The 26,028-nt window shown below is 38.5% G+C and overlaps 1 protein-coding gene across 1 annotated transcript in view; it reads right to left on the reverse strand.

Annotated features, from left to right (window-relative positions):
• Positions 1 to 403: 403 nt before the first annotated feature.
• Positions 404 to 26,028, reverse strand: part of IL6ST (interleukin 6 cytokine family signal transducer) — a 35,691-nt gene continuing 10,066 nt past the window's right edge. The window contains exons 4-16 of the mRNA XM_059833344.1: positions 25,435 to 25,567; positions 24,005 to 24,165; positions 23,517 to 23,668; positions 20,830 to 20,989; positions 15,457 to 15,539; positions 14,028 to 14,247; positions 12,833 to 13,009; positions 12,031 to 12,132; positions 11,327 to 11,473; positions 10,241 to 10,381; positions 8,866 to 8,962; positions 7,404 to 7,485; positions 404 to 6,544 (exon numbers count right to left, since the gene is read on the reverse strand). Of these exons, the coding sequence (XP_059689327.1) occupies positions 5,819 to 6,544; positions 7,404 to 7,485; positions 8,866 to 8,962; positions 10,241 to 10,381; positions 11,327 to 11,473; positions 12,031 to 12,132; positions 12,833 to 13,009; positions 14,028 to 14,247; positions 15,457 to 15,539; positions 20,830 to 20,989; positions 23,517 to 23,668; positions 24,005 to 24,165; positions 25,435 to 25,567 (2,381 nt within the window). The 3' untranslated portion in view covers positions 404 to 5,818. The remainder of the gene's footprint in view (positions 6,545 to 7,403; positions 7,486 to 8,865; positions 8,963 to 10,240; positions 10,382 to 11,326; positions 11,474 to 12,030; positions 12,133 to 12,832; positions 13,010 to 14,027; positions 14,248 to 15,456; positions 15,540 to 20,829; positions 20,990 to 23,516; positions 23,669 to 24,004; positions 24,166 to 25,434; positions 25,568 to 26,028) is intronic.

Raw genomic sequence — 26,028 nt, forward strand, 5'->3', positions numbered from 1 at the left:
TGTGCAGCAAACTAACATTTTGGAAAAGGAGTCTAGTGTTACATTTGCACCTAATTTAACGAGAAGTGTTAACTGGCATGACATATCTAAGATGGCTCTTCTGTGGCAGGGACAGAAACAATGTATGGTGCTGGAGGTGACCCATAATGTAACACTCCCATCCCCTCCCCACCCCTCCTGCCCCCTTCAGTTTTAGGTGGGTCTGTCTGCTGAACTTGCCCAGTATACCCAACCAGGTAGCTTTTTGTCCTGGTGCACCATGGTCATGTCTCTCTCTGGGAATGTCTCTCCATTTCTTGCCTGTTAGGTAGTGCCCAGACTCTTCTCCTTCCGTGGTTACTACTTAAGTCAACCTTACAAAACACTGACTCCAGCACACAAGGTAAGTATGGAATACTTCTTTTTGTGTATTATGTACTAGACAAATGCAACATTCAGGCTCAGTTGGGTAACAAAGAGGAAGACATTCCAAACTGACCATAAAGTAAATTGTAGAAAGCAGAGTTTATATGACAATAAACATGCATCTTGCAAAAGAATGAAGACAGTGTACTGCTATTAAAACACATTTCCATATAGAGACAGCTTATGCAGCAATTTACAAGTTTAACCTCTGGCCATAGTATGCAAGCCCTTTAAAGCTGGCATTCAAATTACCAGTAGCTTAATCAGCTATACTTACTTTAAGTACATAGTAAAATTTGATTTAATGTTTACATTCACTAGCCCTCCAATCCAGCATCAAGGCACTTTCCTTGTTAGTATGTCTGTCTGTGTCCCACGCCTCCAATTACCTAGATGCATCTATCAGCACAGCAACATTCAGTGACCAGTAACCTTGACCATAGACTCCTTATCCCCAAATGAAATCAGTTGGTTACTAGGCAATCCATCGCTGTATCAAAGTGTCAGGCTATATGTGACACTGTAAACAAGACCAGTGTGTTAAAAAAACATGGCAAGCTGACTGCATCCATTAATGAATGTGCTTTGATATGAAGAGCAGTGATAGGTGTTACCAGCTTCAACACTGCAAAGAACGCTCATCTATCACGTCTGCCATCACTGGAGAAGAACAGCTGGTGCAGGGTGCAGAAGACGCTTCAGTCTGAGCAGAAGAACGTGGAGCTTTCCAGCTGTCTGTCGACAGTTGTGCCATGCATGTTTTTCATCCCTTGTTACAGAAGTGTGCTTCTGCAAAGTATCAGTTACTTTATTGCATATATCCCCTTTAAGGTTGTCTTTGCAAATAAACGCAAGTGCTGGCTAAGGCTGCATTCTGGGAGGTACTTACTGCCCACCCTCTCTCTTCAGAGAAATTAAGAGGAGGGGGACATGGACAATTGTTGAGATTTGGCCCTTAGTCATTACTTTTAAATATGTTTGTATCAAATCTTGCGGCCTTAAATATGCATCCTTGCACATTAAGTCAGCACTGCTTTCATTTTTAGGAATGGCTCAGATTGCACAAGTACTACAAAGGAAACAACAGTGAAAGCAAACACACATAGGTGTTTTAGCATCATCTTTTTTTTTAACTGATCCTTTCAATTTTAGGGAAGAGAAGTGGGAATTTGTGAGTCCAGTGCAAGATACTTGATTTCACCCTTCTCCAGACTTTTGCACTTAGACCTCCACCTTGCTGAAGTTTTCTAGATCAAGAGCTAAGCTGAAGACTGTGGCATTGGCTGTAATTCCCAAATGGCTGTTTCATGCCAAAAGACTCAAAATTTTTGTTATAAACTGCTTCCAAATAACATTAAAAGCAACTCTTGGAATTAAATATGGCTACATGTATCCATATTAGCAAACAGACAAGACATTACAGGGGATTAATGAAGTTTTACAATCCATCTGTCAGGAGAACTTTTTAACATAGTTAAAGGAATGTATCCAAGTAACAGTTAAGCTCAATTACAACAACTGTCTCAGGGAAAATAAACTAGCATACTTAGTCCCATTTAATGCACATAAATTACGATTTAAAATGTGTATGTCCTGGAGCAGGGCTGACTTAACAATTTGAGAGTCTTTGGAGTTTCAGATCCCACTGTGAAGTCAATACCATAGCAGCATATATTGATGTGGGTCTTGGATATTCAAGACCTGGCAATAATTAAACAAGTTCAATTACTGAAGTTAAATCGGCATGGTGATTCCCACTTATTGGGCACACTAATGTAAGTTTTAACCATCTGGCAGTGCTCACGATTTACAGTCAAAGCTGAAGCTGCAAACCCCACCCCAGGCCATGTTGCTTCACTAGTGCCCAGGAACAGGACTCAGCCCTTGCGTGCAAACTCCCTCCTCCTCCAGGGCCAAAGTTTTTTCCAGTTCTGATAATTAGCATTTTGCTAGGCTGCTGTAGCACAGATAGGCACATGCTTGTCACAAACGCTCCAGAATGAAGTTTAGAAAAATTTTTGCTCTGCTGTGCTTTGCACTGCCAGGTTAAGGCTTAACAGGCAGTTTAGTTTACTACAGTAGGGCGTATGAAACATAATGCCAAGACTTTCACTACAGTGGGAGAGGGTATTCCCAGACTAACTGCTCTGAAATTGAGCCAACACAGCCCAGAAACAACCCCAACAAACTCCTCTTCTAACAGAACCACCACAACAGAACTATGGAGGCAAATACATTAACTTTCCTTGTAAACAAAGGAGCAGTTAGCCAGCTTGCACTTATGAAAAATACAGGAAAAATACTTTGTATTTCTACTAGGCTCCCCTTCCCTGCCAATGCTTTTACAACTATTCTCCCACCCCTACCTGCAAAATTCTAGTCCAGGAAATCAAGATGGACATGAAAGTGTCAATACTGAAGTGTGATTTTATTTTAATAATGCCTTTATTTTGTAAAGTGCACCATAGTTATTGGGTGGGGGAAAGCTTTTTCTTTAATTACTATGTTAGGACCAAGTTCAGAGTATTTCAGTGGATTGCTATAATTACATTACAGACACTGTAAAAACCTGTATGCAACTCTGATACAAGTAGATTGTTATGATCCAAAGCACAAAATCAAGTTAAATCCTGAACACTGCATGATATAATATTTGGCACATAGGTTTATGAACAAGCTGTAGACCTGTTATTTATATGTACTGTGGCTTCTACAAGCCCACCAAGTTCCCCCACCACTATCTCCTGCTTAGTCTTTAGTTTTTTAGCCCTAGATAAATGCACAAGCCTGAAAGATAGACTATAACTCTGCCAGACAGAATTCTCTCTAGGATTGTACACTCCTGTACAATTCTGCGAGTTTACTACCAGTGGCCCATAAACAACAAAGAAAGAAAGATGCCAGAAGTGACAGGCCAGAACTTGTTAGCACAGACCTTTAAAAACAAGAATCTCTTGATGCTGTTTGTTTAATATTGGTAACGGTCCATGATAAACAGCAACTGAGAACAACGCCTTCCCTTTACAGAACCGAAAGGCAAATAGCAACTTCAGGAATAACTGAAGTTGTCCCTTAAATATGACGTATACTATCAAAAGTTAGTATCACTGGATCACAAAAAACAATCAAAAAAAGAAAGAAATCATCAGCATGTTTTTGAAAACAACCAGGCCTTTGAAGCAATGTGCAGACTAAGTAACCAGGTTGTGGCCCACAGTATTTCAGAGATGAGCAGGAGGTGGATTAGATGCATATGGCTGCAGGGCAGTTCTAATAAGCACAGACACTGCACAACACAGACTTTCCCTTTTACTTGTAGTTTCTACAGTCACTATGAAGTTTGTGTAGAGAAGTTAACCCATCCCCCAGTAAAGTAACTGCTATTAGTTTCCAAGAGGAATGTGTTCCAACAAAGGAATCCTCCTTCAACCTCTGAAAAAATGAAAGACAGTCTCTGCTGTCTTGTGACAGCATAGTTTTCATTATGCCCTTGCCCTCTGGGAGAGATTTTGAAGATGCTGAGGTGGAGCAGGGAGAAAAGGTACAGGCCTGGTTTGAAAGAAGGTGAAATTAGAGTAAGCTGCATCATAGCCTTTTAGTTTAAAAAAGTGCCTAGAGACAAAAAATACTGTTGGGAGAAAGGAACTATGGAATACTGAAATGTTTTTAAAGATTCTGCATTCTTTATCTGTTTTAAATAGTCCAGACTTCAAGAGGTAATCTTATGAATTTACTCTACCATTGAATTTCTTTGGAACAAAAGCAGAAGACACATGTGAACATTTATATGTATACCTGTCCTTCCATGCAAGCTGGCAGACAAGGACAAGGGAAGTTGAAATGATACTGACACCTGCCTTTCTAGGGCCTTTAGCAAGTGCTTTAGATTAACAGCAGCACCAGAGGTCACAGCACAAAAGGTTTCAGGTGGTCTTAAATACATAGTTCTTTTGCTGAAGGAGAAATAAACCCCTTGTTCTATTCTCACAACATAGCATTTAGTGTTTTGAATTAAGGTTTTATTAGTGTCAGATTAAAAAGCTGACTAGACTAAGTTAAGGTTAAAAAAAAAATCTACCAGACTGCCATAAAATTTCTAGTTATCATTGTAGAAGGGGTTTATTTTGACATCATTTCATTTTTCTTTAAACCCTAGTAGAGACAGTCTCCAGGAAATCTATCTTCTTCAATAAAATGCAAACTGTATGAACAGGGGAAAAGTGAGACATAAGAAAAAAGTAAGAGTTTTAAAAACCACATGTTACTTGTAGCTCATGATTGCTAATAGACACATACTACCAGTAACATTCGAATTCAGGTAACAGGTTTTGTTTTTCCTTCTGAGAGCTTCAATGACTTCAATGCTTTTGGGTTTTGCTGCTTTTAGTTTCAAGGAGGTCCTGCCGCATTAGCGGTAACGTTACAGCACGCTGATTGTTGTAGTCAATGAGGAAGGTGGTCATATACCCTTTCTCCTGAGCAGTCAGAAAAATGGTAAAAACTTACAGCTCGTTAATTGCGTCTCAAGCTGTATACAGCAAAGGTGCACTTATTAAACAAAGGCAGTTTATATGACCAGAGAAGAATGGTGTAATTAATGATTTGGCTACAAAACCTTTAAATAACTGTTAATCTGTGTTTTCATCTGGACTTTTAAACTTTTGAATATGAGGCTGAATTGCTGTGCATCAAGTTGCAAGGCACATTTTTAGGCCAAATCATTACGTAGTTTATGTGCACGCATATCTAAATATAGGCAGAATATTAATTACTATAGTAGCATTCAGAGTCAAGCAATCACGGTGTTTTCTTATTTGCACACCATAGCAACTTCTATTTAATTTTTATAATTTTTAAACGGGGATAAACATCATTTGCATGTCTGTTAAGCTGGAAACTGAGACACTGGGCCAAGTCAAAATTCAGAAAGTCAATCAAGCTACTGAAAAGTATATGACACAAGTATTCTTCTACGTTAGAATACTAAGCTTCAGTCTTACTTTTCCACAAAAATGCTCCAAGCAACTAAAGCTGGCTTTTTAGGCTGGTACGCTGCCACAAATCAAAATATTTCTTCTAGGAGGTCTATTGGCCGATGTGATTAATTGAAACTTGACATTTTCAATTGTGTAAATCTGATATGATGAGACAAAAAACCAAGGTAGCACAAAGGCTTGTTCAGCTGTCCAGACATAAGATTTTGTGTAGTGCGTAAAAGTAAGTCTCCAGTAGGTCTGGACTGCAAGTTTTCCACAAGAACACAGTCCTTATTGTACTTTGTCAAATTACTCTTCATTGAATTTCAATATTTCTACCTGCATTCAGATAAAAATACCTAGCTTAATTTATCAGAAACACAGGAGAAAGTGTGAACAGGCACTAAAGAAGGCCTAAACAGAGCCAGTCCCTTCTCTCACTGAGGCATATAGCCCCCTTGTCTCACAGTCTGTGGCAGGTAACTTTTTGGCATTTCATCAACTGATGGTGGATTTCTTTCCACTGTTTCAGGTCTCACAGTTTGTCCTTCAGTACTTGCCTGTAAAACATTTGATAGAGCAGCTTCCTGGGTATTTTTTTCCAGTCCAAGGCCCAACAGCTGTGAACTCTGACCTGAGATCTGCAGTTGTGCAAATCCAACAAGATCCCCTTCATTAGCAGGAGTAATTTGCTTTGATCTTTCAAAGCATGGCCTGTCTGTGTTGGTTTCATCCTGACCACCATTTTGTTTGAAATAGTGCTGCCTCTGTGTTGTGCCATCACCTCCTCCGGCGTGATCCTCTGATCTCTCTTCTGAATCTAGCAGTGGCTGAGTTGACTCAGACCTTGAAAAGACTTGTACAGGTGTTTGGTCTCTGTAGCCATTAAGTACTACAGTTGAATACTGTACAGTGCTTGAAGTGTTTTGTGTAGTGTCACCTTCGTCGCTGTCAGAGACGCTTTGCCTAGGAGAAGACATGCACGAGGATCCTCCAATACCACTGCTGTGCCCTTCTGAAGTACTTTTTTCCTTTTTAAGCAAGTCAAAGGGTTTTAGATCTTGTTCTGAAAAAGACTTCTTGTCATCAGCTTCTATTTCTACGACGCTTACATCTGTAAAGCTGCCTTCTGGGTACATCTGATCTTTGGAATTAAAGTTATGCTGAAAGAAAGAGATGGATGCTGCCTAAGAGGAAGGTTATGTTAAAAATCAAAAACCCCATTAAATATCTGAATTTTTATTCTGTAATTGTTTCGAGCTTCTTCATGTAAGTTTTCTCCTTACTAAGTTTGGCAATATCTCCGAAGTGTCTGTCACAAAATGAAGGATGTACCTTTGTTTCCAATACAAAGTCTTAATTACGCAGCTATTCTGAAACCATAGTGGGTGTGCAAGCTTCGCTCTAATTTTAATTATTCTTAAGAGCCATAAACACAGAACTATTTGCTGTGCAGCACAGGAACATTCTGTATTGAGGCCATACATACATTACTTCCAATAATGTATTCAACATCACAGAACTTCTTCACAGAAATTAGCCACAGTTTATTGAACAGAATTTCCTATGTCATTCACCCCACATGGGGCATAAATTTTGCTGCCATCTCCTTATTCATGAGGAACTCTTTAAGCTTTCTCTCTAATCCATGACTTAACTATGCAAACAAGTCACTTCAGGGTTTTAAGAATTGGAATAATGAACTCTGTTTACTTAATCCTGATTTCCTGTGAATGAGTAAAATAATTAGAATTTGACCCTTCCAACTAGTAAACGGAATATAATTCACAGTTTTAAAGCCTGCTCTATGCTGTGAACTTGTGCTAAGGGCGATGTATTTCTAATGCTGAATCTATTGATGCAATAAAGTCTTCTAACCATATCATATCACAATGTTAATGAAACTTAACATTCAGGTTTTTTCCTTGAAATCCATGTGTGCTCGAATACAGAAGAGTCCCACTGGTTAGTTTATTTGAAACCTTGCGGACAAGATACAGGATGCAGAAAGATGAGTATTACCTTAGCTGGAACTTGAGGAGACCACTGAGCAATGTTACTCTTGGATGGATCAGGGACAATAGGCCAGATATGCTTTTTAATTCTGTAAAGGATTAAAACCAGGATAAAGTTACAATATGCACTCCCCAAATTCCTATGTTGATAGCAGGTACTGCATAATCCAGGACACCACTCCCTTACACTGCAATTTTGCAGGAGTATTTACTTCCAAATAGGAATACTTCCTGCACTTCTTTACAACTTTGTAGGAAGCTGTACTACTTAGCAAGACACAGCACTGCACTTGTAACTGCTCCACACATTAGATGTAGCCAGCCAACGTAAGGCAAACCAACAAATGGTAACAGTTAGTGAGGGATTTTCAAATTTACAGCACTCTAGAATCTACGGAGCAATTATTTAGGTAAAGTCTATGATCCACGTCAGTATAAAAATACACTGTTGCTTCTTTAAGATAACTATGAATATCACAGCTGTCAAAATCCAAGCCAACTTCACAGCTAAAAATAAACTGAAAATATTTGAAGAAAAACTTGCTTTGTCTTTTGTAACTCTTGAACTCTCAAGTTCAAGAATGTAGTAACTGTTACTTAACAATAGAAGTTTCTGTAGATAAATCACGCCCAACCAAACTAACTTTGAAATTGAGGCATCTATCTTGCTCTTTATAAACAGGCTCCAACAACAGATCCTCTGCAAAAGAACTCTGAAGAACATTGTCAGATGGGCTTTTCAACTGACGTCCATTAAGAAGTGATTTTAGAAGCAGTAGGAAAGTCAGAAGGAAAAGGGCACAAAATGCTGTCTTTAATTAGAAAGAAAAAACAGTTGACTGGTGACATGGGAGAGGTGCTACTCCTTCCCAGAGAAAAAACTTCAGCAATAAGCTCTCAGCTAAATCCACAGACAAGAGCTCTGGGGTAGAAGGAGCAGGGGGAGGCAGGATGTTTCCCAGCAAATAGTAAACAGGCACAGAGTTTGACTGAGGTTATGCAAGGTAGATAAATGTCTGCCTAATTTTTTTGGCTGTAAAGCTTAAATTTTGCTAAACACTGTAAATAGCTCAAATACAGCCAGCAAACAGATCTTCTGTGCTTTACAAACTAGGGACCATCATTCCACTCTCATTTGATAACCAAGAAAACAACACAGACAGTATATGCTGATCAAAACCTAACAAACCTAAACGTGACCAACTCTAGCAAGAAAAGCAGAAATTTCCTTGCAGTTATGGAACATTTAGTTTGCATACTGATCATTAACAGTAAGAAATTAGTATCAGAAGAGGCCCTGATTTCTCAAGGAAAACACAAAAATTTTTAACACCAGTCAATGTTTGTGTGTTTTACCTTCTTTTTCTGATCTAACTGCAGAATATTTACTTTTTTGTATTGAATTATTGCCATCTCTATTACGCCCAGAAATATCAGAAGCATAAGGGAAAGACTTCATTTATACTTACAAGTCACGTTTGTTGAAGCAAAACAAAACTCCGAGGAGCACAATCAACAGGAATGCCAGACACACAGGTACAACTATGGCTTCAATTTCTCCTTTCCCTAAAGAAAATGAAGAGAAGCAGTTATAGCCCACTTTGGCATTTAAGAAACTCAGCAGCAGCATACATTCCCAAAGGGACAGCGAGAATCTGAAACTGAATACACCTGCAGCACTCAGCCTTAAGCTTCACCTTCAGAAGAATGTTTTCACCATATGGAAAGAGCCTGTTGGTGAAAACATGAAAAGCTCTGTCCCAACAATCTAATGTTTTGGATCAACAAAAAACACAAGTTGCTCTAGAAGCTGTAATACTGATGGAGCAAGTAATTTTACAGTTTGGGCAGATATGACGGTAACATCTATGTGAATTCATCTGTGGTCCAGGTGTTTCAGTGGCCTCCTGTCTGCCATAACAACATCACGGTCAAATAAGTAATGTAAGCAAAGTCACTAGTCATCTGTCAGTTCATTATGTACACGAGAATATCCTCTGCCTGCAAATAGTTAAGGTTGCATTATTGTTATGTATTCCTTCCAACATTGCATACATTCTTAAGTAAACCTTACAGAATGCTTAGGGAAGATCAACACTATACAGAAAAAAATACAAAACCCTGCTAAATCTAAAGAAGTGCTTTCCACAACTAAGTTCAGTTAATGTTGCTCGTACCATCACAAATAGGAAGCACTCTCTAAAGCTGAACATATAATAAATTTAAGTCTTCAAAACTAGTCTCTGTAGAACTGCAGCAATCTTTAATAGTGATAGAATGAGAATGTGGAACCTGAGGAAGGGTTGTAAGAACGGCATGTGCTGACTGGCACCTAGATCAGCAGATGAAGATCCCAGCACACCTCTGCAGTTTCTCAGGGCACCTATATCAGGATAAAGGCCAACCTACCTTCAAATTAAAACAAAGGCTCTGGTCTCTAAGACCAGGGAAGGAGCCATCAGACACCAGAAGAGAAGACAAGGGCACTGAATAAATCCTAATGCCTCACACAAAGTTGGGGCAAAAGAATACTATAACCTAAAGTATATGCAAAACACATCCAAAACCAGCATGTTTGCCAACATAAAAGAGCAATCCAGGAGACCGGCAGAGAACAGCTTGTCCTCTGTATGATCAGAAGAAATCCTGACTAAACTACCTCTTTGTGACTGAGTATTGGATAGGCTACCTGGGTATCATGCACCTGATGAGTATGACTGCAACTGAAACTTTCTTCTTTTAAATAAAATCACCTTCCCCCCCGCCATCAGATCGTGCATAGAGCCTTGCTATACTTTTGCAATATTACTTCCTACTTCTACTCAGTGTGCCACTCTCCCTTACCAAATTTTTGTGTAGTAAATGTAAAATCAGGACCACTCCTGCCTCCTTCATCTGTGTATGCCATCATCCGCACAGTATACAGTGTGTCACTGGTTAGAGAAGAAAGGGTATACTCTGTCTTGGAAGGATCCACTGTCACAGCTAAAGAGAGGAAAAAATTTATACTAGTTTTCTGTACAATTTATTAGATCTCCACAAATACAGTAGCATTAGGACAACATGTCTTCAGATGTACAAGATAGTTTTAGTAGAATGTATGGCTGTATGGAAAATACAACAGACACAGAAAGACTACAAACTTGTCCAAGAAATGCTGACATTCATCTGTTTCTGTTCAGTGTTTGAATTTAGACTCTTTCTTGATGATATTTTATGTGTTAATTTCCTGTGTTTTTTGTTTTCTCTCAGGACATAGCTACAAACTAAACTAGTAGTAAAGTTGAGGCCTAAAGGTCTCTAATAAGCAGAATACATGGCTAACTAGAAATAGTTAGCAACTAGAAAAAGCATGGTTAATTAGAAATAGCAAGAAGTAGGGTAGGCATAAGTAACTGTCACTTCTAATTTAAGCAAATCTAAAAACCAAAAATTTTTGATAGTGCTAGCTCCCTGTCTTATGTCTGCAGGTCATACACACTACTGAACTAAAATGCACTTCAAACAAGATGTTTTACATCAGTAATACATTGATCTACAGCTCCAGAAGGATTAAAAATCCCCCCCTTTTTTTTAAGGCTTTATCATAAGTACAGTCAACTCCTTTACATCTTGAATGGTCTAGCTTCATCTTGCTACACCACTGTCTCATCCTGTATTTAGAGAGAAAGATGGGAGCACAATACCCGCAAATCAGCTTTCAGAAACTAAACTCTGTGCCCTCTTATACACAGACTGAATGTTCTGAATTCTTTATTAGGGACTTTTCTGTTCCGTATGGAGAAGAGCTATGCCTCAGACATCAGCTTTATGTCATCAGACAGACTGTCAGCCACACTCAATTCTGTATCTTGTTTTTCAGGAACACGTATTAGGAAGGAGACAGATGAGTACTTCAATGCCACAAAGAACAACTCTGCTTTCTGTTACCTGTTTCATTTCCATCGATAGTTTTGTAAAATATGGTGTAACTTCTGATAAATCCATTTTGTTCATCCACTGTGAGATGGTTCCATGTCAAAACAGCTTCAGCTTTTCCTACTTTTTTTGTCTGAATGGTTGGTCCTTTTGAAGGACCTGTAATGGGAGATGAAGATTAGTTTCTGTTGGGCACCCTTGCATCCACAGAAGCAGTGTATTAATGAGCACTGAATTGCTACTACATAAAAAGTTCAATGGAATAGCTGGACTAACTAATCTGCAAAGCATTCTTTTCAGACAACATAGGAACTCCAAAGATGTTTTAAAAGAGAAACCTCCAGAAAAAAAGATATGAAAAACAGTAATCAGCAGATCACATGAAATCTTCATCTGAAGTTAATTAGTCTTGGCTTCATACCTGAAATTTAAAATAAATCAGCATAGAAATATTCCTATACCAATAAAATAACAAATTCATGCCAAATTATCTTATAAAGGTTGGAAAAAGGGAAGGAGTCAGCCACAGACATCTGTTTAACTCCTAAATACTGTAAATAAGCAGAATGGATGTTAATAGAAGGGACAAGATTAATTATGTCAGATGACCCTCAAGTGTAAGACCATTTTTCATTACGTAGTCCACATTAAAGGTCTCATTATTTTTAGTCAAGAAAGCCAGTTTATGTGCTCCAAGATGACTATTTTTTACTTACGATCCTGCTGAAGATAAGCTTTCACAGACTGTCCACTTCCTTGACCATCAGCATATAGGGGGTACACAGTTATCAAGTAACACTTGAATGGCTTTATATCACCTAATAAAAGGAATTTAAAATGTTTTGTTTCACAGACTGTTAAACTCCTCACCATCCTTCTGATTTAGTTCAGATACAGGGTTCTGGGTTTTGGCTGTTTTACTCATGTCTAATGCAGCTGACTTTTTTCCTAGAGCTTATTGATATATTGCTCCAAAATATTAACTAAAGGAACAATACAATGGTTCACATTCAAATGTTAAATTTAATAAACAGACATCATAGAAGTCTGTTTTTTTCTAATTTATTTTAAATAAAAAGCCTTTATGTGTCTGCAGCACTAAACCCCAAAATTATTGATCTGAGTTACTGATCATAATCTAGAGAGAACTGTAAAGCTGATCAAGTTTCATTGTTTGAACTGAAAGAAGGATCAGAGAATTTGATTTTGAAGGAACTCAGCCTTTTTACTATTTTAATGGTTTCCAAGAACAAGAAGACTAAAAACAAAATGCATGTAAAACATTTGCTGTTACATAATATAAATTTCAAAATGCAAGATTATATACAGTTTTATATTTGACAAAAATACACAGATACTTCCACATTAATGATAAACTAAGAGAAGCCCTTGGCATTATCCTAGATTCCTGTCCTACAATAGAATTCTAGTCAGCATGAGGATGTTCCTCACTTTGAGAATTCTTATTAGGTTTTTAGAGTGCTCTATGAAGTATTTGTAGACTTATGAGTTACATACCTTTTAAGTACGTTCCTTGAACATTTTCTGGTTCATTCTGCCATTCTATGACGCAGTCTGAGCTGTTGGACACCAGACACCATTCGATCACATATTTAAGAACATAACTGTTAGGAGCAGTCCACCCTACCCACAACTTGCCATCTTTAGGTAGCGTTCTAACATTCTTCACTGGAGCTGTGAAGAAAGAAAACAAAGAAGTGATAAATATTGACAGTTCTTCCACTAGATATTCATCACAATAGCTATTTTGTCAAATGTGGATACTTTTGGGCTATTGTAATAGCGACAATTTGACAGAACCTAAGTAAACGTAAAAGCCGTTTTCTGAAATTTGGAAGCTTACATCTGAATCTTTGTATCAGAGATCCAAAATAAGAAGTATTAGGCTATTTAAAAAGTGGAAATTAGACTCAGCTTCTAAATTCCCATTCTAATACTCACACTCATGTACCTTACCAAGTACTTCTGGCTGCAATGCCACTCTGTTTCAAACATACGCTTAATTAGTTCATCTAATAGTTTTAGAACCTGTGGCTCTCTCTTGGTGTTTACACTAAAAGCAGCATCTGTTCGTATACTTATTTTTTGCTTCTTGTCCTGGTAGTGTTTGGATTGTCTAAGACGAGGCTGGAAGTAAGGAGAAACCAGCCTGTAGTTATTACTACTGCACAATGAAAGGAACATAATAAAAAGGAACGTGAACAGTAGGGAAACAGTGGAAGCAGATGATAAAGCAACCAGGCAAGTTGCTCCCACTGAAAATGTGGGAGAGGGAGACTAGGACAAGAGAAGAAAGCAGGGGGGAAATCAGAAAGCAGAAGGAAGCCGAACAATGTATATGCATGATGTAAAGGATGCTTGCTTCCCCAACCCTTTGATTTTTTAAAAATAAACCAAAAATGCCTGCTATGCTATGAAAATAAACAATAGGGAATACAGTGCACAGTAGCTCCAAGGATCAAAGAGAACAGTAAAACAGAACACATAGCTTCAAATGAACTTGTGAGTACATAAACCCACAGGTTCGCTAGTATACAAATGGTAGCGTAATTGTAAGGCATAAGACTGTAGATATATTCAGTAATACTTCAATTATGCGTCCATGCAAACGGTATCATTTTACAACACTGAAGATTTCTTGTAACAAATGCCATGCAGATGTATTTGAAAAAGACAATACTAGGACACTAACCTTTTGAATTGCTTGCTGGAATAAGTAAAACTGATGGAGGGGATGCCCCAACTCTGTTGTGGGCAATCACAGTCACTTCATAAGTTCCATTTGGCAGCTTTAATGTAAGGTTGGTGGTATTAACAATGTATTTCTCTGGTGGACTGGAGAGAGATGATTTAGCTCTGACAGTCACTTCATACTGCAAGATTACTCCATTAGCTTCAAATGGCTCCAATGCCTGTTAGAAACACATCTTTGATTAGACCGGTACTAAACAAATGTGACGTAACCTTTATTGTCTTTGACACATAATTTAAAAATCTGAGAGAAGGACAAGTTACATAGATCAAATAGCTGCATGTTTAAGGAAAGCGCAAATAACCTGCATTCATGTCTGTAAAGCAGTAACTTCCAGAACTATTTCTGGTTTAAATCCTGTTTTTCTTGGCTCACAATCCTACCTAGTAGTTTAATTAAAGTTATTCTGTAAAGATTGAGGAACACGTGTTGATAAAACCTGCATTTTATGTGACTTTACAACACAATGACATAAAAGGAACCTCACGTCTTAAGCTGTGTTGAACCTGAATGCAAAAGAGCCCGAGTAGTTTTCTTTTATTACACATGGAAAAATACTTGTTTCTGTGCTATCTAATAACACAGAAAAATACTATGTTTCTGTGTAATAGTATCAGTTTTCCGATAACTTAAGAGAAAATTGTTGAAATTGTAAAGTAGCACCAGCTTTCCAATTCCAAGCTAAATAATGTCAGAAGTGGCATGTGGCATGTAAGTTATAACAGAAAATGATGCCATATCAATACACATGTAACTTCACACAAGCCACCTAATAATAGGGAAAAAGAATTATAAAAAGACAGCTAGATCAAATGTGACAAAGTTCACAGACCAAAAGAAGGCAGGAGATGGGAGCTGACCATAATTGCACTCACTTTCTCAGCTTTACACTAATCAGCCAACTAGACACAGCAGCCTACTGCATGCAAACATGCAGGGATGCATTTAGTAAGTTTGGCCTCTGGAATGTCTCTAGGCTTAATGCATTTTGCAGCTGCAGTATCCCTGTCCAGACAGTGTTATAAAAGTTTTAGGACACAGAAGAAGGCACAACATGAAGGTTTACTTTGTTCAAGTGAAAGTTCCCAATTCCACAGATTGCTTAAGGACAGCAAGTCAGGAATCTGCAAGTGGATTCTCTATACTCTGGATCACAGATGGGTGTCAGTTAACTGATGGCCTTTACATATGTACTTCTAATTTTTCATAACTAATTATTATAATAAGAATACAAAAGTCACTTCTCGTATCAATAAAACCTGTACTATCCCAGCTACCTACTCAAGTTTGTTGAGGTAAATTTTGCCACTTGAAAAACTCATGTTTTTAAAAGAATGCTCAATTCCTGCAGTTTATCATGTTGCTTTACCTTCCACATCAGATGCACAGTCCAGGAGGCTGGTGAGGGAGATGCATCAATGATCCTCCATATGGGTGGTCCTTTAGATGGTTCTGATGAAAGAAACAATGCTTAATAGTAGAAATACTTTTATTTAATCTGTTTCAATTAATTCTTTGACTATCATTAGATGCTTACTTTTTTTTTAAAAAAAAGCATATAAAAAATGTGTTTCCTTAGTTTCTCAAAGAAAATAATGCTTGGTATATTAAGCAGAACACCTGCATGGAAAGATTTCCTGAAGAGATGAGCAAAACATCAGTTCTGCTCTAAGCATACAGTATCAAAATAACTGAGTGTCACCATGCTGAGCATCTGCAACAATGGGTTGAAGATGACAGTGCTGAGAGAGGCACAACCAAACCTACACCGTGCAACCTACGTCCAGAGGCACAGTCGTGCACTTCTGTATACTGCAAACGTGGCTATGGTCTGTAGCTGCACCGCTCTCTCTACCCCTCAATATCAAGTCACCTAAAATAGGAAAGTGCTGAAAAGTTAACAAGGAGACAAATTCCTCCTGCCAGAATTCCCCAAGTTTCCTATACTTGGGTAACAGAACTGCAGTACTTTTGTACAATACTACAGTCAGTTCTATAAAAAATTCAAGTGGTATTTCCACTACCAATTTAATTTCAAAGTAGAATGAATCAACCTATTAAAGTACATGAAGCAACATGTACCCTCCTTTGTGAGGGCCTTAGCCCTAATAAAAAGATAATCTTAAAATGCATTTACATTTATAATCTCACTAGACAGTATTTTCTCTGGGAGTTCTTTTATTGCATTTTTTTAATATTAATGAGTTTTTGGCTGTCTCACCTCCAAAAAACATTATGAAGTCTACAGTGTGCATCTTGTCTCTTATGCTTTATATCAGGAGGGAAGGATAACCAGGAACTGAGGCAAAGGGAGCTCTTTCTTAACAACCTCATTTGAGTACCCTGATTTGATTCACATGAAACAGAAGCAATTGTACATCTTGCCTAGCATAGATCACGAATGCAACATGATCTGCCTCATGTTCATTTCTTACTACAACACCTTTGTTCTGAGGCTAAAATAAGACATGGGTGCTTAATCACTAGTAGCAGTATTTCTGCAAAGCCAGTCACCACAGCAGAACAGCAATGCAGTCTAAATAGGCAGGCAGTCCTGAAATCCTCATTGCTCAGGCCGAGATGGTAACCACAGAAAACAAAACCATACTGTCATTAGGAGTTGAAAAGAAGTGACTAGAATATTGAAAGAATATTTTACAGTATCTCCCCAGAGAAAGTAAATTTTGCATAGAGCTGAAGCAATGCCGTTATGTACACGTAAATTCCATTTTGTTTAAACAAGTAGGGTACATGCTACAATATTTTTCTTACTTTTCCAGTATAAGATGACATGGGAATTCAATCAAAACTCATTACTGGGGACTCAATTAGGACAAATAAGGAAGGATTTCTTATCCAATGAAGTTAAGCTCCAAGCACAAAGTAGTGTCTTGACAATGAAATCTGTATTGGTTTAACTCTGTTTAAAGACACGCACTGAAATGCTGCACTAAATAGACTGCTTAAGAAGAGTGTGCCTTGGAAGGCACTAAGGAACAGATAGGGTATTACAGAAAGAAGACCAGGAAGAGTGCAAGCAGGAAAGGCTAAAGCACATTAAAAAAAAAAATTCAATCAGGCTAACTTAGAAACTAAATAGGTATGTCAAAGTATTAGTAGTAGTCAGAGGGAAGAATAGATTCCCTACTGGGTACCAAGCACACAACCAGAAGGTCCATTCATTGGCCTCATATGGGGTAGGATCAGTACAGGCCAGAAACAAAGCCAGCCTTGCAGGCTATCAAACCAGAAATGAAATGGAAATGGGACCAAGCTAAAGTAGTTTTATTCCTCACAACCCTAGAATTGGAGGACAAGAGTTTCTAACTGATAATAGCCAAGTTCCTGGAAAAACAAGACATAAAACCCCCACATCATTTAATTCTCTTTAAAGTCAGAAACCAGCAAGTGATTCCGAATGCTGCTGCTACTGATGATTCAGGAGGAAACCAAACTAAGTTTTTAAAAATCAAATCCCTCTGAGGATGATTTACTAATTCTAGACTTCCCAAAAATTTAATACATACAGCTATGCAGCAAACCTGCTCTGCTAGATATAAAGACTCTTGGCTACAGTCATTATTTGGAGGTATAAGGTAGATGTTTCCTGATAAGGATTAGGTAGTAAAACCATTGCCAAAAGATTTCAAAATTGCTGGAATGGTTGCATTACTCTTCAGCATCATGAATGTACATTTGTGCCTTCACATTTAAGGATTCCATTGAAACTTCACTTGATAGTTACAGTACTTAACACTTGGAAACATAACACTTAGGTCAAACCATATGGAAATACATAAGTATACCTTCCTGAATATAAAAGTGGTAAATGCACCTATATCTTGGTAGCTTGCTACTGAGACAAACACCAAATCTTTTGAATGCAGAAGGCAAGTAGATGTGGAATCTTCTGGGATATGGGTCTAACAGTCTTAGACAAAGCACAACATCTAAAAGTCAGTTTTATATTTTGATTGAGGGCAATAATAATGGTATAAGTAATTTAAGTGTCCAGTGTCTGGTTATTTCATTTTACCTTTGCAATAGGCAACTGTACAGTAAAAATTGATGAATAAAATTTTGGTACAGGTCTTGTCAAAATTGCAACTTGAAGTCCTATGTCTGAGCCTGACACTTGGTAGAAAAAAAACGATCAGGGAACTACAGACCTCATGAGTTCCTTCCCAATTGAAGTTATCCCACTATCCTATAAATTTGCAAGTGCATCTAAGCATTTGCAAGAGGTGACCACATCTCTGAAGTTGTCTGTAAGCAAACTCAGAATAGGAAATTATTTTACTGTCAATTTATTGCTACAATAGTAAAAATGCTAACTGGTTAGCAAGCAATGCAGAAGTGTGAAGTGTGACTATCCTGTTATCATTAGGAAGGGTAGCTACAACAATTTGTTAAAATGCTGTTCTACCAGCAGAAAACAGACTGTATTTACACTTGCAGTGATCACAACTAACAGCACAGTTATTCCTCAACAGCTTACTGCACACTGAAATTAGTTCATTTTACCTTTAGCAAGAAGCAAGACACTAATGTAGGGTGTTCTGACACCAATAGAGGTTCAGATTTAAGAAGATATCAGTTAGCATCTCTCAAGCATCTATTAAAGACATTAAATTAGTTCCAGTTCAGTCTAAGTGGGCTATTCAGATGAATGACAAAAGGAAAATAGACCACAGAAAGGTAAGTTACACATCAAAGCCTGGGACTTCTAGTTAGAGAGCAAATTAAAGGGCCAAATTATAGGTCTAGGTTGTGTTTGTATATACACTGCATGTATGTTTACTCTGTTAATGGAAAATGTAAGAATCCACTATTTGAGAACCACATTTTTCATACAATAGCAAATGCACGGGTGTGATTTTAATGTCAATTTGAGAACCGCATTTTTCATACAATAACAAATGCACAGGTGTGATTTTAATGTCAGCATTCCAACAATTACTGCTCAGTTATTCTTGTGCAACTTCATTTTGTACAAGTTTACAGTTGCTGCAACAATTGCTAAGTCATGAAATGCTGCAAAACAAAACAGCCAAACAAAAAAATCAGTAACAGAAAACACTAAACATACTCAACTAATGGTTTTGGCACAATTCAGTGGCAGAAGGCAGAGCCTCTGTACTTAAGAACAAACTTGCAGGAGAGCCTCTCTAGTGGGAAAATATTGCAATGACTTTCATGAGCTGTGAAGTATATTCAATTCATCACACAGTGAGTTGTAGTTACTTTAATACTACAGTACATTTCAGGTAATGCTTGTGTTCATGAGCAACTGGAAGCAATCAAAGAAGTTAAAAACATGCTGTGGAATGCAGCGGACACAAGTCTTAGAAGACACTGAGTGCAGTAACAGTTGCAGTGACGCTGTCCTGAAGGAATATGAATGAGTCCAGGGCAACACAGCACACCTGCAGAACATACAGTTCAATGGAAACAGACAATGTCATAACAGCTGACTGGAGCATCACAAGGAGTTGAAGGGCCAGCCAAGTTTATGAGCTGGTTGTAGTGTAAATGGATTTGGTGCATGGCAGCAACTTCGCAATGCTAAGGATTTGTTCCACAAAGCAGAGAAGACTGACACTCGACTGAGGCTCTTAAGCAGTTTTTTTTTTTCCAGGGCTGTGAACTTAAAGCTTAACCTAGTGGTCTGCTATCTTTTGTGCATCTTAAGTAGTAATCAGTTTATACTTTGAAGCTGTATATATCCTGCTTGTGAAGTCTTTTTCTGCAAGGCTGAACGTGATCCAAATACTGCCCCCAAAGAGCTGATGCTGGTAAGTTTTCCTCATTAAATCATGAGAGCACCAATCCAGTGTTCACCCCTGCTGCAAAGGGACAGTATATTACAAGTCCAGGTCTACAAGGTGACAACTCAAATGATTACATCATCAAGAAGGGAAATTGTAAGGAAACAGTGATTTTTGTGATTAAATATAGCCAAAATAAAACCATTTTCCATACAGACTCAATCTTGCTTACAGTCAGCTGTTTATAGATGGCATTCTCTTTCTTACACCTCCCACAGTGACAACCATATCAGAGATGAGCAGCAAGACTCTTGATTACTATGCATAGAATATTGTAAACAAATGGGTACAAGACAGTGCAGAGGCAGCTGTAAGTGACTGACAAGCAATAAAGTGTTGTAGATGCAGCATACCTTGGGGAAAGTTAAGAGTAAACCAGTGTTTTATTTAGATGCATAGGAGGCTACACTTCCCATATGCACATTATTTTATATCACTGCTTTACTAAGTTTGTGAAGAAGTCTATGTACCCTTTATGAATAAAATCTTCTGTTTTGTACTTATTGATCCTTGTTCACCTATGGCTTCATCTAACGGCCTCCTAAACACCGAGTTGTTCATAAACTAAGGCAGTCTATCAAAAAACCCACTTTCGCACAGTCTTAACAGCTTCTGTTACAGAAGATAACCTTCAGAACAAAAACCAAGCAGGAAGCCTACATCTCTTCTAAACAACTGAGAATATAACTTTCTGTGAAGAAAGCTTTTCTTCCCTACCTCCCATTTCAGCTGTTTTCAGGGAGCACCTATAGACTAGCTTTATGAGAAGCTATTCTCACGCTCCTTGGAATGTAACTCCATGAAAGTAACTCAGGAACAGCTCAAGCGAGGATACACAATTTCAGCTGGCTATTGCCAAATTGCTGAGCACACACATTTTGAAAGTCAGTGACCTACTTTCATCTGTTACTTACTATCTTCAGTGGTGACCCCAGTTTTCTCCTCACTCCAGTCACTCCAGTAGCCTACTCCATCTTCCTTCATACAGCGAATTGAAAAGACATACTCTGTGTAGGGTCTGAGCCCTTGAACGCTGAACGAAGTTCTTGGTGAAGCTGTATCTTCAGGAGGAACCTGTAAATGGAAGAAATATTTTAGAGGCACTGATCAAAAATTGTAAAGCTGAGTTCTGTGCTACTGTAGCTCTCATCCAAGAGGGCTCCCCACTGCACACCCCCCAATACAAACAACAGTTTTCCTCCCCTCTTATTTCCAAAAGCTTCAATTCTCAACCATGGTTTGGTAAGGTATCAGTCATAGTTGTGTGTATTTACCAGGTATAATACAATACATACACTAGAACAAGTAAGCAGCTACCTCAGTACAATCTCTCATATTCTGTTTTCTTTTTTAATTAGTTTGTCTACCTGTCCTTCCTTCCCATATAATTCCTCTACTTACTGATCTGTAATAACCTAGCAAACCTCTGAAATGTGAGGCAGGATATCTGCTTGATTATTGATTGCAAAAGACCTGCTAGAAGCCTCCTATGAAGCTACAGAGTCTGGGATCATTGCTTCCACTGATACAGAACAGTATTTCTAACTGACATTGGAAATAGTTTGTTTTAAAGTAGTTTATACTTTTGCTAATAAATGAGTTTATTTTCATAAGCCTTTTCCTTTACCTTAGATTAGCAACTGAATGCCAGAAAATATTCTTACTGCATATGTACAGAAAAAGATCTGATGTTGATAATAGACATATAAAGATACACTCACTGACTCCATCACGTTATTCCATGTGCAATTAAGGGGTTTTTACAGTGAGCAACCCTGCAAGAGGAATGACTGCAAATGCAGGACACTTGAGAGGTTAATCCAGAGTCTCAAGTATTGTCAAACAAGTCAAATTTTACCACAGCTGAGCAAGGTCATTTGTTCTAAAAGTTACAATTTCAATGGCCTTGCACACATGTTAAAAGAGCAAGACAAGTTAAAAGGACTTAGAGGACAACGTATCAACACATCCTGGAGTTGCAGAATAAGCTGTGCAGGACAGTGCTCTTTAAAATAAAAATACAGGTGATCTTAACTAATCTCTGCATCTGAAGCTCAAAAAGTTCCTCCAAAGGAATACACTACATTAGTCACATGCAGCTGTGTTATGCTACCTGCTTCAAACACCATATTTTGTTAAGTCAGAAGCAGTCTTCCTTTCAATGAGTCATGAAATTCAGAATACTTTTAGGCCTCCGTACTAAAGCAAAAGATAGGAAGATCTTGATGAAGAGTGCCTCTGGAATACTGCTGCTCTAAGAGAAGGCCTAAAGAAAGGCAAAACTGAGAAGCTATTGATAGTATGTCCATAGGCTGATGTAGAAGAAAAGAACACAACTCTTGATGACATGAACATATTATAATGCACTACAGATAAGACATATTCCTCCTCTTTTCCAGATCCTTGACTGCATCAGGCTTAAGGCATGTATGCCGGACCACTGTACTGTATAGAATCATGGAATCATTTAGGTTGGAAAAGACCTTTACGATCAAGTCCAACTGTAAACCTAACACTGCCAAGCCCACCACTAAACCATGTCCCTAAGCGCCACAACTACATGTCTTTTAAATACCTCCAGGTATGGTGACTCAACCACCTCACTGGGCAGCCTGGTCCAATGCCTGACAACCCTTTCAGTGAAGAAATTTTTCCTAATATCCAGCCTAAACCTCCCCTGGAGCAACTTGAAGCCATTTCCTCTTATCCTATCACTTGTTACTGAGAGACGAGACCAACACCCACCTCTCTACAACCCCCTTTCAGGTAATTGTAGAGAGCAATAAGGTCTCCCCTCAGCCTCTGTTTTTCCAGACTTAACAACCCCAGTCCTCTCAGCTGCTCCTCACAGGACTTGTTCTCCAGACCCCTCACCAGCTTCGCCACCCTTCTCTGGACACGCTCCAGCACCTCAATGACCTTCTTGTAACGAGGGGCCCAAAACTGGACACAGTATTCGAGGTGTGGCCTCACCAGCGCTGAGTACAGGGGCACGATCACCTCCCTACTCCTGCTGGCCACACTGTTTCTGATACAAGCCAGGATGCCACCGGCCTTCTTGGCCACCTGGGCACACTGCTGACTCATATTCAGCCGGCTGTCAACCAACACCCTGAGGTTCTTTTCTGCCAAGCAGCTTTCCAGCCACTCTTCACCAAGCCTGTAGCATTGCATGGGGTTGTTGTGACCCAAGTGCAGGTACAGCAAGTTCAAAAAAGCATCCCAGCACCGTACAGTGTTTGCCTAAGCTTTAAGTGACATTTAGATTAGTAGTTTTGCATGTGCATAGGAAGATGAAAGTTCATGAATGTCCTAGATGTTGCATGTACAGAATAAAAATTCAAAATACTGCAACATGATGGGAGGACAGCAAAGAAGTCCACAAAGAAAAGACACAGTCACTGTACTCTAGATTGTGCCAAAAACCCCCTAGATCACAGCCTTCTTGAACAGGCCAGATAAATTACCTTAGGAGGCCACATAAGGCCTAAGGATAATAAAGTGAATCCTCTGAACTGCGGCAGTGAGGGAACTCCCTTCTACAGTTTGATAAATGGCTGGGTTACAGCAGAAGAGTGACAAGGCACATTAATGGTATTACCTGCATCCAGTTTGTATCACTAATGATCCTATAACGAATATTGAATTTCAGCTTCATCACAGCTGCTGAAATCCGATTGTCCCAGGAAAGCTTCAGAACAGTAGGCAGTATTCCTGAGTTGACTGATAAGTTGTGTGGAGACAGAGGTTTAACTAGAAGAGAAGAGTTAGAGTCAACTCTACAGCTGTATTTTATCATGCTGTTGGTACACTATGCTGTAACACTACCATTAAAGCCTTTCACAAGCTCAAATGGCTGCTACTTCACGCTAGTTTCTAAAGCAGACTACTCAACAGGAACTTGTTATCTGAATTGTGATAAAATCTCTCACCTTCCCTACTTTTGTCCAGCACAGTTCAAGTTCTAGTCAACAATATTTTGGCAGTGTTAATTTTTATAGTGAAGAAACATTAACATAGCAATTCAGCAATATGCACAGAAGCAGCAGTTACGTACTACTAAAGCTTTATTATGAGGCATATAGTTACCAATCTCAATGGGATCAAGAACAAGAGGATCAGATTCAGCCTTCCCAAGAGCATTTGCTGCTTCTACCCAGACCTCCAGGTTAACAAAGAACTGAACATCAGTAATTGTACAAGAATTGTTTACATCTTTTGGTATACAGTCAGGAAAGTTCTCTTGTGGCCTAAATAAAAAAGAAGGAAAAACAAGGTACAAAGCAGTAAGTTCGGTCTCCTCTAGAGAATCTTTTTAAGTAGATAAGAGTGGTCAATCAGTTTAGCTCGTTGTTTCCCCTCTGCTATTCCTTCTAAGAGAGGGGCAGAAAGAAAAGGTGAAGGGATTAGAATGGCTTGTTCAGCCACAAATGCCTGATTGCATTAGAATAGAAACTGAATAAAATCTCTTGACTTCAAGTCACATACCTTCAAAAGCACAAGCCACGGTATTGTAATTATAAAGTTGTATAAAAACCTGACTTAGCTTAAAAAAAGATCAAGAATTGATACATTTAATCAAAAGCAGTACGGCTAGCAACTAGAAGCATATTAATGCATTAAAAGATATAGTCAGTATTACTTGCATACCCTTCAAGAGTACAGTGTTACAGCTGCAACACATCATCATTTCTGTTCACCATTTCTGCTACACTAACAGCAGATAGTTCTAAGGGCATCAGGAGATTTGCAAAGCATTAAGGTTTTCTATACATACTTTCTACTACACTTGTTACCAAAACACTTCAATGGAATGGGGTAGATGGAAAGCTGTAGGCAGTCATTCCTGTTTTCAGAGCAGAGCAACAATTCTGTCCACTCCATTTTAAACTACAAGAGACCATTTGAGGAGTTTGAAAAGTACTTAAGTTAATTTGCTTTCACAGGAGAAATACTTTTGCTGAAGCTTTCATGTTAGAATTAATTGCGGACAAACACAATTCTGAGTTCTTAGGAAGTACAGAGTAAATAATACCTCTAAAAAATCCAGCCACTATATGTTTTTTCTCTACTTAGAATCATAGATTGGTTTGGGTTGGAAGGAACCTTTAAAGGTCATCTAGTCTGACCCTCCTGCAATGAGTAGGGACATCTTCTACATGTTTAGAATGTGATAGAAGAGTCACCACAGAAAACAAAATATATAAGTTGGGTCCAGCCACCTAATGTTTAGGTGTATTGTACTCAAGCCACACTAATCATGTATTTGAAGAATGGAAAAATTTGTGATAGCTGTTACTCCAAAACAAGTGCTGCAACAAAATTTCAAGTCTGACTTAGAATGACTTTAAATGTGAAGTTCTTTAACTCTTCCCTTCCCCCCAAAATAGACAGCAATGCTTCATAAAACTGGATTTAAGTTAAGAACTCTTCCAAGTATCAAGGAATTTCAAGGAAGTTTGGTTCAGCCTACAAATATTCTTCAAAATTATTTAGATATTCTATAGAGGGCTACTTACCATCTGTATTTCAACCTAAAGTGAGTGTCCAGGAACGTATGCCTTCCAGGGTTCCAGGTACAAGTCATAGGATATGTAAGTTTCGACACCTGATGCACAATGCAACTTAAGTTCTTGGGCTTCTCTGGGGGCACTGTACAGAAAAAGTTAGTCATAATTAATCTACATACACATTTAAATCCAGTAAGAATCATGCTAAGTGTCCTACTAGTGCAATTTCAGTGAACATCAGGAGTATTTATAGTCAGGTTTATTTCTAAAGGAGGGGGCAAAAAGTGCTATATACCATCCAGCAACGGAAGTCAAGAAGCTTAACCAGCTGCTCTGAGAGACAGTAAGGTGTATAAGGAACAAGCACTGGACAGTAAGGAACAGCACAGATTTTTCATTCTTTGCGGCAGAAAACCTGGTATCAACCACCTTTCATCTAAATCTATTTTAATTTATATAGAAAAAATGCTAATGAGCACTACAGCTGGATTGGCATATGCTGACTTTGCCAATAACCTGAGCTCCAAGGCAACTGTGACATGCCTGCACCTGAGCTATGGAAGAAGGATGCTTTAGCTGCGAACACTTACAAGATAGATAAGG

Source organism: Gavia stellata, chromosome Z (assembly GCF_030936135.1).
Source record: "Gavia stellata isolate bGavSte3 chromosome Z, bGavSte3.hap2, whole genome shotgun sequence".
NCBI classification, from domain to species: domain Eukaryota; kingdom Metazoa; phylum Chordata; class Aves; order Gaviiformes; family Gaviidae; genus Gavia; species Gavia stellata.